Source organism: Neovison vison, chromosome 3 (assembly GCF_020171115.1).
Source record: "Neovison vison isolate M4711 chromosome 3, ASM_NN_V1, whole genome shotgun sequence".
Taxonomy (NCBI): domain Eukaryota; kingdom Metazoa; phylum Chordata; class Mammalia; order Carnivora; family Mustelidae; genus Neogale; species Neogale vison.
In genome coordinates this window covers 202,295,176-202,314,044 of record NC_058093.1, presented here as the reverse complement: position 1 = coordinate 202,314,044, position 18,869 = coordinate 202,295,176, and the positions used below count along the sequence as shown (strand labels likewise).

The 18,869-nt window shown below is 48.3% G+C and overlaps 1 protein-coding gene across 6 annotated transcripts in view; it reads left to right on the top strand.

Annotated features, from left to right (window-relative positions):
* STX2 (syntaxin 2) overlaps nt 1-18,583 on the top strand; it is a 32,375-nt gene extending 13,792 nt beyond the window's left edge. For 2 of the 6 annotated variants that reach the window (XM_044243549.1, XM_044243554.1), the window contains exons 4-10: nt 5,354-5,428; nt 6,892-6,965; nt 7,555-7,663; nt 9,290-9,363; nt 9,468-9,605; nt 11,848-11,958; nt 16,571-18,583. In XM_044243549.1, coding sequence (XP_044099484.1) covers nt 5,354-5,428; nt 6,892-6,965; nt 7,555-7,663; nt 9,290-9,363; nt 9,468-9,605; nt 11,848-11,958; nt 16,571-16,666 — 677 coding nt within the window. In that variant the 3' untranslated portion in view covers nt 16,667-18,583. The other 4 variants (XM_044243553.1, XM_044243552.1, XM_044243550.1 and 1 more) reach the window with 4 other exon arrangements.
* Nucleotides 18,584-18,869: the final 286 nt, after the last annotated feature.

Genomic DNA, 18,869 nt, shown 5'->3' with positions numbered 1-18,869 from the left:
TGTAGGGACCGCACACAGCCTGCACTGTTTCTTACGAGGCGACTAGTGTGAACATGTGACCGTACCTGCCGCAGGTTGTGTTCGCTGTTTCTTTTTTTTTTTTTTTTTAAAGATTTTATTTATTTATTTGACAGATAGAGACCACAAGTAGGCAGAGAGGCAGGCAGAGAGAGAGGAGGAAGCAGGCTTCCTGCTGAGCAGAGAGCCTGATGCAGGGCTCGATCCCAGGACCCCGAGATCATGACCCGAGCCGAAGGCAGCGGCTCAACCCACTGAGCCACCCAGGCTGTTTGTTTCTGTGCCTAGAAGTATGGTGGGTTCTTAGACATTGACCATTATCTCGCCTAATTACCTATTAACGCCGTTAATTTCTGTGTAGATTGTGTTGGGTTGGCTCTGCGCCCCGTCATGTGATCTGCAAATAATGACACTTTTCCCTTTGCTTTGTGTGATTTTTAGTGGACTTACTTCAGTGACCTCTGATACGGGTGGACTTATTTCAGTGACCTCTGATATGGGGTTAAGTATCCAATACGGGGTTAAGTGGAAGTGGTGGTCCCCACTTGTTCTCAACCTTGGAGGAAAGCTCAAAGCAACTTTTTGTTAGAGAATTATTTGGTATATAGCCTTATGTTGACAAAATAAAGATATTACACAGTAAATGAACATGTTCTTAATTTTTTTTTTAATTTTTTCATTTATTTATTTGACAGACAGAGATCACAAGTAGAGAGGCAGGCAGAGAGAGAGAGAGAGAGATCACAAGTAGGCAGAGAGGCAGGCAGAGGGACGGGAAAGCAGGCTCCCGGCCAAGCAGAGAGCCTGATTCGGGGCTCGATCCTAGAACCCTGAGATCAGGACCTGAGCCAAAGGCAGAGGCTTTAACCCACTGAGCCACCCAGGAACCCCAACATGTTCTTAATTTTAAGATTTTGCATGTCTTGTAAAATAATTATTTGATCCTCAGTAGGTGCCTTACCTTATGGTTTAGAAGGCCGTTTCCCGAATGTCATCACTAGCCTGTGAAACAGGAGCTATGGCACCTTGTCATGCCAGATACCCTCTTGGGAAGTTGATGTCCTCAATAATAAAGACCCTGACCAGTGTGGCTTAAATAAAGTCCTGTTTACCTTACTGTTGTGTTCCACACACTTATTTGCCCACAGAACTTTTTATGTAACATCTATTAATATCTTGATTCTTGGGGAAAATTAAATTTGAATGAATATTAGCATTTTTTTTTCTTTTTCTTTTGGATAATTTACCTCCAAAGAACTTACGCGGATAACACTACCCTTTGAATGCAGGCAGAGCTCTTTTTTTTTTTTTTATAATTTTATTTATTTATTTGATAGGCAGAGATCACAAGTAGGAAGAGAGGCAGGTAGAGAGAGGGTGGGGGAAGCAGGCTCTCCGCTGAGTAGAGATCAGCGATGCGGGGCTCGATCCCAGGCGCCCCACAGGCAGAACTCTTAATGCTTCCCAGTAGTTCCTACTGGGCTCTGAATAAAACTATCGCTCTGGTCTTTTATCTGTTTCATGACAGAGTGTGAACCAAAATGTGGGAGGCACTGTCCTAGTGCCTACTTAGTTGACCCTTGAAAAGAGAAGTACAGTTCATGTCCTGTGGAACTGGGCCCTGGGAGGGGGGAGCCTGGGGCGATGCATAGGCTGCCGGCCCCTGGCAGGCGGGGGTGCCTCGGCGCTCTCCCTGCCTGGCTCTGGGGTGGGTTACATGATGGGTGGACGGGCTGTCCAGGCCCACCAGGCCACACCCTTTTGTCCTGTTCCTGGGTCTGTTTCTGCTGGATCAAGGGACTGGCACCATTAGACATGTTCTCCACAGTTTCAGTGTGAACATTTTCAAATCGACGGGAAGGTTGCAGTGACGGTCTATGGGCCTCAGCGGTTGTCCACATTGGCCACGCTGACCCGCGTGTGTGCCTGTACGGACACACAGTGTACGTGCTGTCGCATTCGATACCTGTGTTCCGTGTGTGCTGTGTTATTTGTGCTGACTCCTTTCAGAGTGACCTTTTTGGGGCTCATCTCCGAAGGACACTCTTGCTCGCTGGCACTATTCATCTGGCAGGGGACAGTAACGCCGACTCAGTGCTGTTGCCTGACGGGCAGCCCTGTTCCTGCCCCAAGCCTGGTCCCGTGTCACCCTCTGTAGCCAGCCGTTTCCCTCCTTCCAGGTCTGGGCCAGACGCATGTGTGCAGAAAGCTGGGGATTAAGGCCTTCACAACCGGAGGAGGGTCTGATGCTGCACTGGGCCTTTCATCATGGGGGGCGTCCCTCCCACTGCCACTAACGGACGCTCTCTGTGCCCTTGCAGCCACGTTGCCTGCGTGAACAGAGCTCCATGGTTTGCCCTGATTCGTGGCTGTGGGATCGCTTTCCCCACCACTTTCTTTCTTTCTTTTTAAAAAGATTTTATGTATTTATTTGACAAAGATCACAAGTAGGCGGAGAGGCAGGCAGAGAGAGAGGAGGAAGCAGGCTCCCTGCTGAGCAGAGAGCCCGATGTGGGGCTCCATCCCAGGACCCTGGGATCATGACCTGAGCCGAAGGCAGAGGTTTTAACCCACTGAGCCATCCAGGCACCCCTCCCCACCACTTTCTGATGACCTTCCCATAGCCGTGTGCCTAATGTGTTTCTCTCGTCTTTTATACGTACAGTATTATGGGGTTTGTCACTTTTCCAGTCTGGTCATTTTTGATCTCTACGTGCTTGTAGGCTGTTACTGAGCATTACTGACATATTGGGGTGGACATTCACAATCATGTTTGTTTTTCATTTTTCTTGCTTGTTCTCCATTACTTCTCTCTCTTTTCAGGCTTTCTTTTGGCTTAGGTTTTAAGAATTTTATCCCCTCCACCGCTGGCTTGTTTATGAGTCCCACTTTCTGTTGTTGCAGTGCTGTCCTCTGGAGTACGGCGTGCATTCTTGACTTAAGGTCCAACAGGAATCTGTGTTTTTACTACTTCCAGACACAGGGACCTCAGAAACTTTAACCACATCTGTTCTTGTACGCACATGTCATCGTATATACGTGATGCGTAAAAGTAATGTAAACGTTTGTACCATGAACGCCCATTCGGATCCCCCACGTGCATACCCCTACCAGTGCTCCTTATTTTTTCTTGAGTCTCACAACTTCCATCTGAGATCGTTTCTTTCTAAAAAGCACTCTTAGGGGCGCCTGGGTGGCTCAGTTGTTAAGTGTCTGCCTTCGGCTCAGTTCATGATCTCAGGGTCCTGGGACTGAATTCCGCATGTGGCTGTCTGCTCAGCCTGCATCTCCCTCTCCCACCCTCCCACTTGTGTTCCCTCTCTTGCTGTTTCTCTCTGTCAAATAAATAAAAATAAAAAATCTTTAAGAAAAAAAAAAGCACTCTTTGTTACTGCTTTTAGTAGGGAACATGCAGTTATCTGCAATTTTCCAACTATAATCTTGTTCTTGAAGGATGTTTTCACTGAGTGGTGAAAGTAATTTTCTTTGACCATCTTGAAGATTCTGAAGTAATCTTTACAGTGCCCTTTTTTTTTTTTTTTAAGTCAGCTGTTGAATTGTAGCTTTTAAGACACTTGGTCTTTGGTCTTTGGTTTAGCGATTTTGCTCTGCTGTTTCTGGATGCGGTTTTCTCTTGTTTGCGCTGCTTTTCCTGAGTTAGCCTCCTGGGCCCCTGGGTCTGCACCCCTGGCTGCCCGGGCCACTTTGTCCTCATGATCCGTCCCTGCTCTGTTTCCTGCGTTCCCTCTTTGGGAGACCTGCAGTCTGCGTGTTCAGGGTCTTTTCCCTGGGCCCGTGGTTCCCCTACCCCCCGTTCTGTTCTCGCCCCCGTCTCACCATCCCGTTGGGGAGTCTGTCTGTGGTTCATCTGCAGACCTCTCTTTACCCATTGAGAGATTTCTGGGTGAGAGATTTTCAGTCCTGGAATTTCACTTGTTTCCTTTCTTTACTGATTTTCTGACAAAATTCCTAATCTTGCATTTCACCCCTTTGGGCGTAATGATCCCACCGTGTCTGATGATCCACTCCCTGCTGCTCCTGGGGTCTGTGTGCCTCCACTGTGGTTCTTTGTGTGCCTGGCTCTTTGGGATTGGGCCCGGGTTTTGTGCATAAGAGCTGGTGGCAGTAATTTGAGTCCTCCTTTTCTAGAAGATGATTTTTAAACATTTCTGACAGACGGCCAGGGGCAGCAGCAGTTCTGGGTGTAGTTTGGGAGGCTTAGATGAGCTGCGTCACGGTTCCTCCTCCGGAGCTTTGCAGCTCTCCTCTCCTCTCCCCTGCCTCCAGCTTCAGGCTGCTCCAGTCGCTGGCTCCCCCTCCGGGTGTCTTCCTGGATCTCCTTACCTGCCTTGTTAGCTTTAAATGCCTTCAAGCAGATTAAAACACATTTTGTCCAGCTTTCCTGATGGTTCTCAGCAGGAGTGTTTATCGTGCCACATCCTTTCCCCAGCGGTTTGAAATGCCATCTTTGCCACGGATAAGCTTATGGCTCTTCTCTGTCCCTTGAAGGGATCATATCTGGTCATGCCTCTTCTATTTCCCTCACAAACACCTGAGCCCCTGACTGCCTGTATGAGCGGGGAGTCCGGGATCCGTCCTGGAACAGCCCAGGGCTTTTGTATCCAGAGTGGGGTGCTCCTGGGGAGTACCAGCTGGGGGATGGGGCTCTGATCCATCTGAGGCTCCAGGCTCCGTTCTCAGTTACAAAGGCTTTGGTGCCCCCTTTCCTCCCCCAGCGCGGCTCATAGCTGTTCCCCAAGTCTGCCATGCCGTGTCCTCAGCTGGGCTGTACGCCTGCACATGTTCTGCCCCGAGTGCATTTTCCTGTCGACTCCTGCACTGCTCTCCCTCTCCAGACACAGGGGCTATGTCTGGGGGCTTAACCGTAGCCTTCCCAGTGCAGGGACTGGCACTTCCGTGAGGAACCTGCTTCAATCAGGCAGGGATGAGCACAAAGGAAATCAAACACATGGGAGAACTTCTTTCCAGAATATGGTTAAATTTCTGCTTCCTTCCTTAGGTCTAGGTGTTAGCAACAGAGTCCGTTTCAGCAGTTAATTGCTATCACCCAGTTCTTCCCAAATGTTCACCCAGTTCCTCCCTCACAGTCACCTGTGGGCTGGTTAGGTCTGATTGCAGGTCCCACCTTGAGTCGGTCTGAGTGGGGCCCAGGAATGTGCATTTCTACCAGGACCCCACCTAGTGCTGAGGCTCCTTGGTCTGGGAGTCCCACTTTGAGACCCAAACACTTAAATATTTACCAGGAATGTTGTTCCATTTAAGTTAATTGTGTGTTATAGCTTAGATGTCCCCCCCCTTTTTTTTAATTTTAAAGAAATAAAAGAAGAACTTGAAGATCTGAACAAAGAAATCAAGAAAACTGCGAACAAAATCCGAGCCAAGTTGAAGTGTGAGTTTACAGCTTTGGCTGCATGTAATGGGTGATGGGGGCATGTGGGTAATCTGTGTTTCCTTTATAATCTCTGATTCTTGACATTTTTACAAGTCAGAAGTGTGAGTGCTTTAATTTGTATGAACTTGGGGTAGTGGCCTTTGCATTACTCATTGTTCTAGAATTCTTAGCTGCTGGCTCTAAGGACTGCATACAGGGAGCTAAAGCTAACAGTGTTAATTTGCAAATTCAGGATAGAACAACTAGTTTGTATTCATCAAGGTTAATTAAACATTTGCTTATAAATTGTTAATCTCTCATTGAGGCCTATTTTTATGACATTTTTTGCTGAATTACAGGTATTTCAGAAGGTGAGTAGCCTTCTATACGAATCTCTAGTTCTTAAATAGTTTCTTAACTTTGTAGGAGTTTAGCTTGTGGTGCTGGGGTTCAGCTCCAAGAGGTGGTTTCTGAGAGGTTTGGGCATAAACAGGGCTGCCAGGAAGACACTTTGTATCTGATTGTTACAAAGGAGCATTCAAACCCAGGAAATCTTCATAGATCAGAAAGAACTTTTGTTGGCACATTGTAGACAGGTTGGGGCAGGGAGATGACCGCCCCCAGCCTGTGGCCACACCCTTCAGCTCTGCACCCATAGGGCTCCACCTGCCCTGGTGGCTTCATCAGCACATATGTCAGTGTATTGAAGACCAGAAGGATTTTCACCCCCAAATACAACCATATGCCATGATCATATATATCCACACAGTTTTTTTTTTTTTTTTAAAGATTTTATTTATTTATTTGTCAGAGAGAGAGAGAGAGAGACCATGAGAGAGGGAACACAAGCAGGGGAAGTGGGAGAGGGAGAAGCAGGCTTCCTGCAGAGCAGGGAACCTGATGTGGGGCTGATCCCAGGATGCTGGGATCATGACCTGAGCCAAAGGCAGACGCTTAATGACTGAGCCACCCAGGCACTCCAAAACACATTTATTAGGAAATATCCCATCAGAATTTATGCTTCCCCAGTGTTCTTTGAGTTTCTTTTTACAGTGTGCTTGAACTGGGTTCCAGATGAGGGCCATACCCTGTGATTGGTGGCGTGTCACTTAAAAGTTTTTAAAACTCAGACTCTCCTTCCATCTTCCTCTCTTTTTTCTTTTGGTTGGAGAAACCAGGACATTTGTCCATCAGAGTTTCCATGCTTCAGGGTTTGAAAGCTCTGTATCTCCTGTAGACGGATGGTTAAGTTCTCCAAACTCCATCAGAGTCAGGTGATTTCTTTTGCTTGTTTTTCTTTTAAATGTTAAGATAGAATATGTGGTTTTATTTTGTGGTATTACCACTGACGGATGATTATTATTAAGACCCATACATCTATGAGGAATTGGAAAGATAAGAAAGAAAAGCAGCTAGAGGTTTGGCTTGAGAAACTTCTGTGTTTTAGTTTGAGAGGTGACTCTTTCCCTGTCTGTCTCCAGCGATTGAGCACAGTGTCAATCAGGATGAGAGCGGGAGCCGGGCTTCGGTGGATCTTCGCATCCGGAGAACCCAGGTTTGGCTGTCGGCCTCGCCCAGATGACAGCGATGTGTAGAATAGGTCTCTTTACTGCTTTCAGATTTGAACTCGTTCATCTTTATGTCCATTAATCCTTACAACATCTCTGCATACAAGGGGGTGATCTACAGATGACCTCCTTATTATGAAGGAAAAGGGTATTCCGTCCATCAGCAGGGTTCTGCTGTGAAGAGCAGTATTATCTGAATTATCTGAGTCCCTGGAGGGTGGGGGGTGGGGTCCACACCTTCTAAAGGTTTGTGGTGTGGATGGTGGTGTCCAGGCTGCTAGCTTCTGCTTGACGAGGGGGTGCCCGGTGTGCAGGCCTGGCAGCGTCCGGTGAGGTGGGAACCGTGGGTGAGTTCGAGTCCCAGCATCCACGTTCATGCAGTGGGGGTCCCAGAGGGTCCGGGCTGGTGGCGCACGGGAAGCTGTCGGTATGGGTTCTGTCCTAGAGTTGGCTGGTCCTCTCACTTTCTGTCTGAAGGACTCCAATGACGGCTTTCGTTTTCCTGGTGTCATATTTTGTATGTCACTTTCAGCAGAAGAAATGGTCGTTATATATTAATTTCTTCTATGTTAATAGCATTCCGTACTATCTCGGAAATTTGTGGAAGTTATGACAGAATATAATGAGGCACAGACTCTATTCCGGGAGCGGAGCAAAGGACGGATACAACGTCAGCTAGAAATAAGTGAGTAGAGGAAAATGCTATTTTTGTTAAAAACATATTATATTTAATGTCTGACATCAAAGTACTGTAATTCAGAAGAGTTATGCCATCTCTATTTTTGTCAATATTGCAAAACCTAAAACGTTTTCATGGCTTCCTGTTCATTGAATCACCAGAACTTTTTCTTTATTTACATCCTTTGGAAAATCCTTGGTGAGTGGACTTTAAATTATTTTCTAATCAGCTTTACTTTTAGAGTGTTAATCAGATTTGGAAAACTTCCAGCCGTTATCTCCCCGAGTACTTTTCTGTTGCCCCCAACCTTCTGTGCCCCATCTGGGGAGACAGTCTCAGAGGGCCTCACAGGGCTGTGTGTCTGGTGAGCAAGTGCGGGTGGCCCTTTGCTCCAGCCGACCTTGCAAGGATCCGTGCATTGCCATCAGCCTGGGATGGTGGGGCTCCGGTTTTCCTCCGGGCAGAAGGCACCTTGCTGACCACTTACAGGTCAGTCAGCTGTGCTCGCTCCCCGTTAGAGAAGTCCACCTCCTCAGCTGTGGCGCGAGCTCATGACGGGTGCGGCGGCCACCAGGGCTGTGGGCTTTGTGCACCTTCTCAGGGACTTGGGGAGCCCAGGATAGCCACTAGTGTGAACCTCGTCAAACAGCATTTCATCGTATTTAGAGACTCAGTTATATCCCACGCCAGTGATGTGCAGAGTGTACAGGTCTGTGGCTCTAGTGGGTCACAAGGCCAGTTGCACAACATCTTTGCCCCAAAGATGTGCACCTACTTCCGTCACTCCTCGGCCCTCTTCCCCTGAGCCCTAGGCAGCCACCGACCTCTACCAACTGGCCCGTTTTGGACACTTCATATACGTGCAGTCTCACAATATGTGCCCTTTTATGACTGGCCTCTTCCACTTAAAACAGATTTTTTGAGATGCAGCCATCTGCGGTCTGCTGGCTCAGGCACCATCGTGCAGATGGGCCATGCTGTGTCTCTCTGGGGCCCTGATGATGGATGTTTGGGTCATTTCCTGATGACAATATGGATAATGCTGTTGTCAACTTTCTCTTTAAATGAGATTTTCATTATTATCATGTTCATTTAATTTTGTCTTTCATGCCACAAATTGAAAAAAAAAAGAATTATCAGTTGCGTGTTTTCGAAAACCTGTGGATGTATTTCTTAGAGAGCATTAATACATTTAACTCAAGGAAAAAATACCATCAACTAACACATAGCGAGTATTAAAGCCCCTGCTTCTAATTGTTCAGTCTTTATTTGTGACCTTCTAGTCTATGCTGATAGCACACCCTTTATCTGTGAGCCAGAGGTAAGCTTTTAGAAAAACGTGTGGTTCCAGATACATATGACGTCCTCCTTAGAGTTGTTTCTCATTCTTACTAAAGTTAGATTTCATGATTCATTCCAGTTATGAGGTTCTTCTGAGAGTTTTCCAATTTTTCCTGTTTCTTAGTTTTAGGTCAGTTTCTCTCAACATTAACACTCATTTAACAAAATACATTTGAAAGGTCCAAAAAGCCTTTAAAAACGTAAACTCGGGTGGTAGTTGGTGACATATGGCTGAGAGGGTCGTTTACAAATGTGGGCGCATCCTGAGTGGAGTTTGTGTTCGTCTTGCAGCTGGAAGAGCCACGACGGATGACGAGCTGGAGGAGATGCTGGAGAGCGGGAGCCCTTCGGTCTTCACGGCGGACGTGAGCGCCCGGGAGGCCACGCGCCTACACGCGTCTGCCTGTGCCTCACTCCCGAAGCGGCCCTGAGTTCATCAGTATTTCTCTTTTGTGTTTGTTTTTCAAAGATTATATCAGATTCTCAAATTACTAGACAAGCGCTCAATGAAATTGAGTCTCGTCACAAGGACATCATGAAGCTGGAGACCAGCATCCGGGAGCTGCACGAGATGTTCACGGACATGGCCATGTTCGTGGAGACCCAGGTAACTGCACACAGCTCCCTGTCTCCCACACGGACAGCAGGCATCTGTGGAATCTCCTAGCAGAGTCCTGCGTGGCCGAGAAAGCCAGAGCTGTGGGTCCAGTCTCAAAAGTCAGAAGTGGCTTGCAGCATTACTGTGAGGTAGGAATGCTGGCGACCGCTTCAGCTTGCAACAGAGAGGGACTGGCTACGTACTCAAAGTCTGTGTGTGCATAGGACAGCCGGCGAAGCACACCCGGCAGACTTTGGTTCAGGAAGATTTTTAGTGAGACGTACAAATATCGAGCTGGGATTGTGAATGAAGAGGGAGATACAAAGTCTTACGTATGTACATACCCATCTGTGTAAGCATAATCCAGTAGCACGCATGCACGCCCGTGTGTGTACATGGCATGAACGCAGCTCTGCACAACAGTGTTCACAGAAGGAAAGAGATCTACCAAGTAAGGTAACATGGGACTGCAGGGATTTAGTTTTCTTCTCTAAAAAACGTGTATTTCTCAAGTGTTCTACAAGGAGCATGTATTAGCACGTAATGGAAGAAACGTTTAAAAGAATAAGCCCAGGGGCGCCTGGGTGGCTCAGTGGGTTAAGCCGCTGCCTTCGGCTCAGGTCATGATCTCAGGGTCCTGGGATTGAGCCCCACATCGGGCTCTCTGCTCAGCAGGGAGCCTGCTTCCCTCTCTCTCTCTCTGCCTGCCTCTCCATCTACTTGTGATTTCTCTCTGTAAGATAAATAAATAAAAAAATCTTTTTAAAAAAAAAAAAAACACTTTAAAAAAAAAGAATAAGCCCTAAATTTAGGGTACCGTCTGTGACACACGCAGAAGCCTGTGCCCACGGCATGGTGGTCTAATTCTTGGTTTGTCCAGGACACAGGTAGGGAGGGCAGGCCACCCCAGGGAAGAGGGTGGAAGGAGTGTAGACAGTTCCTTACAAAATGTAAAATCCAGTGTCAAATACAGGCTGGTGTGTTCTGACTCCTGGGACTGAATCAGGCCCTCCCTGATGTTTCCAGTATGGAGGGAGGCCTGTACGCGGCTGCTCGTTGATTCAGGGGTTAGGATTCTGGTGACACCCATTACCGTGGGAGGGTCCATGTCACCCATCTTCGGTAGATCGTGTACTCATGCCTTTGAAGGCTGGTTTCGGGGTCTGCTCTGGCAGGAGCAGTCTGGTGAGAGGTTTCGAACCCGACCAGCTTATTTTCTGGATTATGTGAGGGGTGATAGGAAGTCCATCCTTGTATGGGATTCATTCTCCATGTGTGTCCCTGACCTTTGGAAGAACACTGTTTATTTTGAGGACGTTTATCATAAAACGTGGAAAGCTCAGGTACTGTGTGATTGGCAGGAAAACCCAACAGCCCCGGGGAGGGGCGTTGAGGGTGGGGTGTGGGCTCACTCTTGTTTGGCTTGGGTGGGGCCCTTGCCTTCCCACACCAGAAGTTTCTGCCAGCTTCCTGTCTCCAGGGAGGATTCTGCAGTAAGGACACTACACTGTTTCTGTAATTACGGAAGGTTTCAGAGCACCTTCAACTAATTATGATGGTTTTACAGCAGATGTGTTGCATCAAGGTTTGTTAAGAAAGGGCTGTGTTCTCAGCTTTGTGTCATGGTCTCCTTGTAGAAGAGTGTTAGTAACACTTTACGTCGGCTCCTCGAGCTCAGACTATGTGGTAGTCAGAGATGCTAGTGAGCGTGGGAGGTAATGGTCGTCCTTTTCCACTGCTGCCGGCGTTGCTGCAGGTTGTCTGCCATGGACGGAGAGCAGGTACCGTCCCCTCTCCCCTCGCTCCTCCCTGCGCTCGCCTCGCCCCACACACTTCCTTAAGCTCATCAGCCTAGTGTCACACATATGCTGCTCTTGGTTTTCTGGTGTTCTAAGGAGACCACGGCAGTGTGCCACTCACTCAAACCATGTCATTACACATCGCGTGTGTGCGCGCTGGGCCGCGTGCACACGAGAGCACATCTCAGAGTGTCCTTGACGTGCCTTTCACCCTCAGCCTTGCTGCCCACCCCTCTTATCTGTGCTCATTCTTTTTAAAATATAAATTCTGATCATTTTGTATTGGCATGTATACAGTGGTTTCATCTGTCTGTAAACGTGGAAAACATTCGGTGTCTATTGCGTGCACATTACATCCCCGTGAAGCCTTTGTCTGTGCTTCGTGGCTGTTGTAAGATACGCGCTCAGGTGTTTCAGGGGTGTCCTCTGAGCCTGGAACTTTCTGTCTTAAGGGCGAAATGATCAACAACATAGAAAAGAATGTGATGAATGCCACAGACTACGTGGAGCGCGCGAAAGAAGAGACGAAGAGAGCCGTGAGGTACCGCAGCAAAGCTAGACGGGTGAGTCTGCCTCCTAAGACTTCGAGTGCACGTTTCTGTTGTGCTGGTTTTGAGGGTAGTGTGTTGAGGTAGCCCTCCTTAAAAGGGATTCCAGGAAATAAATGATGCCTTAAATTCTTATTTCACTCTCAAATGGAAGTGATTCTGTTTGCTAAACAGTGAAGGTTGTGTAGGGAAATGTGTTGACCATGAGCCTCTGTGTTCTTCGGCCCCAAGTTTCTCCAGAGACCTCTGTGTCTTGGGCGGTGTCTGGAGGGGGTGTAAATACAATGGGACCGGAATTCTAGAAGCTGTCAGTCACACATGTTGTGCTGCGAACCCTTGATTCCTCCCTCGGGTTACTTGCTGATTCTCTGGTTTGGAGGAAGAAGAGCATTGCTGAGGCCGGACTGTGGCGTTCTGTAGCCGCCGCCGTTCAGGCTCTGTGAAGGGATTGTCCGTACCCGAATCCTGCGTGAGTTGTGAGCAAAGCTCTTCCAAGAAAACAGTGACACGGTGGAATTAAGTTCTAACTCGGAGAAGAAAGCTTTCTCCGGGTTTCATGGGTGTCCTTGCCGGCTGTTCTTCCTGTCCTTGTCCCGGGTGTGGGGAGGGCCACACAGAGTCCCCACTGCTGCCTCCTGTCCCAGGAGAGGGCTGTGCAACTTCCCAGTGCCTTTCTGGTCGGGGGTTTCCATGCGCTGCACCCAGAGTGCAGACAAGAAAGGAAGGGCTGGGGTCTGTGCACGGAGGCCACAGTGCTCACTGTTCACGGGCCGCAGCTCTGGGGCCCTCTGGGCTCTCCTTGCAGCCTGCATCTCCCGGGCCTATCTGAGCATGCTCTTGTCCTTGAAGCATGACATCAGTCTGTGTCACCACTCTTTAAAATACTCCTGTGTGAAGGAGGTGGTACAGTCCACATGTGAGTTCTTAGTCTGCTTCCAGGCACACTGTGGACTAGTCTGACAAGGTCATTAGTCAAGGGCCGGTTCCTTTGCCTAACCAGCATAGCAGTGCAGTGAGAATTTTCATGAAAAGTTGGTTTTACAAAGATAGCAGGCCTCCTGTTAAGTACAGACTCTGCCGCTGAGGAGGCCTCCCTGTCTGGTGTCAGCTACTGTCCGGTACTGTCCCCACCTCTCCGGTGACACAGCTGACCCCTGACGTCACACGGCTTGTCCACACTGCTCACTCTGTTCCCAGACGCCCCACTGCCACATCTGCTCAGACCTCAGGGCCTCGGGGTGCTGTGCTTTCTGGGGTGGGGCAAGGGCAGCGGAGGGTCCCCTGCCGACAGCAGACAAACACGGAACAACAGGGCAGGGCTCGTTCTGGAGCTCGTGCTCCTGGAGCAGGGGTCGAGGCCTCCCTCCTCCCTGGCGCTGATGGAACCTGATAGCCCAAGTTCTAGAACCGTTTATCTCCAAACAGCCTCACCTCGTGCAATTAAATACCACACTTTTAAAGAACTAAAAGCTGTCAAACAATCAGGTGTCCTGTAATTTGGATTTTAAAGCAGCTTCCTGGGGATTGTTCTACTGTCAGAATGATGTCTTCTAACGTGGTGCCAGGAGAGCACCGTAATGTAATTGGCTTGCTTTTCTTTGACAGAAACAGTGGTTGATTGTAGCCGTGTCAGTGCCCTGGTTTCCGTAAATGCTCTGATTATCGGTTTATCAGTCGTCAGATGCCCACGCGGATCATGTCCGTGTGTGTGCCCCCGCTGGCATGGCAGAGAGGAACTGACCGCTCGTCCATGCAGTAACTGTCCTGATCAGCCATGCGGCTTGCCCAGTCCCGCCAGCCTGTCTGCGGGGTGGGGCCCAGCGTGTTGCCCGCAGTGCCCATGCCCGGCTGCGGAGGCCAGGCCGGCTACCACGTGCACTGGGCGTTAACAGGTGGCTCAGGGTCATCGTTCAAGGGAGGCCTTCTTACATGGCCCGTGAAAGCCCTGGTGTGCAGGTGTGGCAGAGGTCGCCTTCCTGCCTGCGGGGCGCCCGCAGCCCAGAGGCGCTCGCTCAGTGAACGGGCACTTCCTGCGTTCATGGACCTTTCCATGTTTCAGCTTTGGGAATAATTGCAACAACTGAAAGTTGCTTTGTGAGGTTTCCCCACTGGGGGGGTTCCCGAGGGTTGGGGGGAGTGGGAGCGGGGTCTCTGGGGACGTCCATCGTGTCACGTGCACCCGCTGCAGGTGCTTTCCCCATGCCCCCTCGCTGAAGTGAAGGCCATCGGATCAGCCTGCCCGCTTGTGAAGGGTCCTGAGTAGAACATATGGTTCTACTTCATGGTGATGGAGGTCCCTAGATTTCTGTTTGCCTCGTTTACCGCTCTCCAAGCTTCAGTACATTTTGTGTTTTCACTCTGGTCTCTGGTACACCTGGGATCCTCCTCCCCGAGGGGGTGCTTGGCTGGCATGTGGCTGGTGGGCTGCGGCATCCCGGGCCGGTCGGCCACCTCCTCCTGAGGGCCGCAATGCAGCGCCCGGCGGCGGGGTGATGGTGGGTGGTCCTGGGGAGCTCCTTCTCCGGCTGTGAGGGCGACTGCAGACACGGGATGGACATCAAGTGGAGAGGAGGCCCGCGCTGACGTTGGGGCCGGGGGTCCTGAGCCTGCGTTATCCACGTGCCCCAGGATCACATGGGATGTGGTTTCAGAAAAGGCTCTGGTCGTGGAGCTGGTCGTAGGTCATTCTTCAGAAGGAAGGAGGCTTAGCACTCTGTATTGAGACATTTATGTGATCTTCACGATGCTGTCCTGTTAGCTCTGCTGGAGCTAACACGGTGTCTGTGATTTTCTTTGCTAATATAATTGCATTTAAAAGTATTTTTATAATTGCTTTAAAAATACGTATTTTCTTAGTTTTTTTCCGGTGGTTGTAATATGGTTGTTTGAACATGGTTACGCTAAAGGTTAAAATAAATGTTTAGGTTGGACTTAGAGATGCTGTTTGGTCATGCTGTTGGGTAAAAGCAGGCTTTTCAGTGTGATTTTTGGGGGAGCAGTGGGCTTATCGTGGGCCTTGGGCCCAGTTTACTCTAGTGTCTTCAAATATGAATACAGAACAGTCCTCATTAATAAAAACACTCCAGAGTGCGTGTCAACAATTACTTCTTTTATACAAATGCACTGGTTGATGTCTATAATTATACTTCTGAAAATTTATGTTTTCAGCAGAGCCTTCCGGGGGGCCAGGCACCAGACTGTAGGCACTTTGTGGAAGTAACACTACAGCAAGAGGGGGGGGGCACTTGATTCCTGGTCCAAGGACACAGGCAGAAAGTGCCTGGCCCATGGTTTGTGTCTATGAGTTGGGAAAGCCAGGCCTAGAACTCAGAACAGGATTGGTGCCCTGGGTGTGCTCTGCCCACTGAGAGAAGGCCCACGTGTGATTTGAGCTGTTGGCGGGCTGTTAGACAAGAATGGTTGTTCCATCTGGAGTGCAGGAGTTCAGCTGTCATGGAATTCAGAGGAGCGCCACCTCGAGCCGGTGGGAAAGGAAGGACAGGTGCGCAGAGCCAGCCCCAGGTTACAGAAATTCTGAGCTCACGTGCAGGTTGGCCGGGTCTCCCAGGGGCTCCAGGTGGTGGCAGCAGGTGCTGGAGCTGAAGGGTGCCTGCCGATGGGAAGGAAGAAGGGACCGGAGGCCAGAGGAAAGGCTGTCATCAGATCATTGTGCTGAGCAGAGTTCACAGGTGTATGGTGGGATTTAGCTGGGGCTGCAGTCCTCGTGCCAGGAACATGGGGACCTGAGGTGACACTCTCTGCCCTCGGAGTGACTGAACGTTTCCTGTGGGCCTGGCATGCAGTGAGGACAGAGCTGCTACAGGCCGGTGCTGGCTCAGAGCCGTGCCATCTTCGCAGGCGGGTTTCTTAGGTGCCGGTGTGGCCTGTGGGCGCGAGCTGGTGGTACAGGTGATGAGTCTGCTGTTCACAAAGGGAACCCAGAGTCATGCAGGACCAGGTGCCTTTAATCTTGTGACTTCCTGCCTTCTCCCCCCATGAGTCCCCTGGATGAGACCAGATGCCCTAAGCCAAGGGTGGGCTAGCTTCCAGCTGTGCAGGAATGCTTGTTAGCTGAGAACAAAGCTGGCTGTGCTCATAGCCCAGCCTCTGCGCTGCAGATGCGGCGGGAGAAGGGTCAGCAGCTTCCAGTTTCTCACGCATGTGCACACACCTCAGTGTGAAAACACGGAGAGGTCAGAGGTTGGCAAAGGAGAGATTCATGTAAGGTTTGGAGAAGATGTGCAGTACGTCCAGGAATAACAGTTTGTTGTTTCTGTCTAACCACTAGGGAGTGTTCGTTAAGAACCCGCACAGTGCTGAGTAGACATTGCCTTTCCCTCCAGGAGCATGTGTCGTAACAACAACCGTTTTAGCTACATCCCCTTAATTTAATAGACGTGTGTGTAGCTCAGAGCTTCGCCCCTGGAGCTTTCCTTCCGCACTCCGTCCTTTTCTGTGACCTGTGGGATTCGTATTTTAAACTCTTTTAAATTTTGTTAAATGACATTAGTGATTTCTTTCTTTTGATACTTTGCAAATTAATTAATGTTTTTCTTTATCTTGCAGAAAATGATGTTCATTATTATTTGTGTAATTGTTTTGCTTGTGATCCTTGGAATTGTCCTAGCAACAACGTTGTCATAGCAACCATGTCCCGAGAGCCACTCTCCTCGGAGTCAGACCACACCTGCAGCAAGTCCGCCGCCTCCTGTTCCATGACTGAGCCCCAGATGCTGCGACCTGTGGCACTGGGTGCTGACCGTTTCTTAGTGAAGGAGAGGGCAAATCTCAACAGGATGCATCATTCAGGGAAAGTCTGAGTGGGACAGGTGTGACGAGTTACCTTGAACAGCCCTGGACTCTGAACAGCACATCACAACAATGTAACAATGTGAAACTTTCTTCAGTGGCCTTAAAATAAGGAATTATTGAAAAATTTCAATTTTTTTTTATATTTCAGTGTTAAAAATACATGGGAAGTTTAATTAGGAATACTTTGTATTAGGAAGCTAGTAGATTTGAGGTCTGAGCTTTCCTTCTCCACCCCTCCCAGCTAACCCTCTAATTAAGAGATGTTTTTGTACTGTGTTTAATTTGTGTTTGTTGTTTGCAACAAAAATGTTTATCATCACAGCTGTTTTGTAAGATATCTATAACTTTTAATGTTTATAAATTGTTTAATATATTAACATTTTAATTCGCTCCATTTTTATATATTTAATATCACCTTTTGAAAGAACGTTCACGACATCGCTAGAGCCGCCTTGACAACCGTTGTTTGCCTTCAGCAAAGTCCACGTCGGGTGCCAAGGCCCCTAAATGCCTTTAAGTGCCTTCTGTTGGTAGTGATGTGTAGGGCACCAGTGCCCTTGACACCCTCCAGGACAGTCCCCGTTACTGTGCTCGTCTCCACGGCTCAACATAATAAATCAGTTCCTGCACTGTGAAAGCCCACGGCCTCTTGCTTGTTCATTAGAAATAAACCTTTTGAGTCCCTGTTTACATTTCTAAGGCCTGAGCTTAGGATGCTGAGAAGACCAGGATTCAATACTTCCTAAACTCGTGGAAATTATTTCCAGATGTTAATTCTTCTAGATGTAACCTGTTGTACGGAGTCCTCAAATGCTCTTGTTAAGTACTTAATACTCTGCTGAACTGTAGAAGTGAATTCCCAGCGTTTACAGGGATCGCTCATTAAAGATTTTTATTGCTTATTCTTGTTTAGTATAATAATACGGTTGTTTTTTGACTTGTAAAGTGTATGCGGTCTCACTAGTGAGCGGACTTCTGGAAGGTAGCAGCTAGGCAAACTGTACATGAACGTGAAGGATGATCACAATGTCGCTAACTCTGGTGATGGCCGTCTGTGACTGTGTCAGCATGTCTGTGTTCTGACATTGGGCTGGAAGCAGATGGAGACGTTCTTGGTGTGAATGATGCTGAGCGATTCGGAACTGTGTTCTTTGTGTCCTACAATTATGAATCCCACCCGTTCCCAATTTATGCATGCAGTGGCTTAGCTTACACTCAGATCTGAATGCATTTGCATTTGCTGGCTGATTGCTGCCGCGTTCTTGGAATTACGAGAGGAACCTTCTGGCCATCACGTGTTTTTAAGAGTCTTGAAACCGCCGGTCAGTGGAGTGTGTTCACTGCTGTGTGCCTACGTCGAGACTCTCCTCGAGAGATATTTAAATACTTAGCGATCATGCTTGTATTCATATAGCTTTTGGGCACCTGTTTGTATAATTATGTCCGTGTGTCCATCTGTGTCGTCATGGTTCTGGTTCTGCTCATTCAGGTCATCCTCCCTCCTCTGAAGGCCTGACTGAATGTGTGCTGCTGTCATCAAAGTTATGGAAGTGCCTTTTGATTTCTGTTTAGATAAATAATCCAGTTATCACGTAGCACGTCTGTATGTATAAGCCTCAAGCACCTGTTTGATACGGGATTTTTAAAAATATATTTACAGATTCACTTGTTACTTTTATCATTTTTCCAAATATTTTATGTTTACATTAAAAAAAAATTGCCAGAGAACTGAAAATAAATTTACTTTTAGTCTTGTCACTTCTGGAAAGATTTTGGGGGACATACTTTATTGCATATCCATTAATAAATTGTTCTACTGAGAAAACTACTCTTACCTCTGTGGCCATTATTATGTATCATAATGTGAGTTAATGGTGTTAGGGGTTTTGATAGGTTTGGGTTATTTGTGTCATTATTACAAGCCTCTGTGACTCGTGTCTCAGGGCCCGTCTTTCTTGCTGCTCACAACAAATGCTAATTCAGGGGACTTAGGGTACATTTCAGAGTTACTGACTTCCAGTGCTTATGTCCATTCGACAGTCTCCTTTGTTAATGGGTGGACGGGGATATGTCCTTGTGCCCCCAGTGCTCTGAGCTGTTTATCCTCTCTTTTT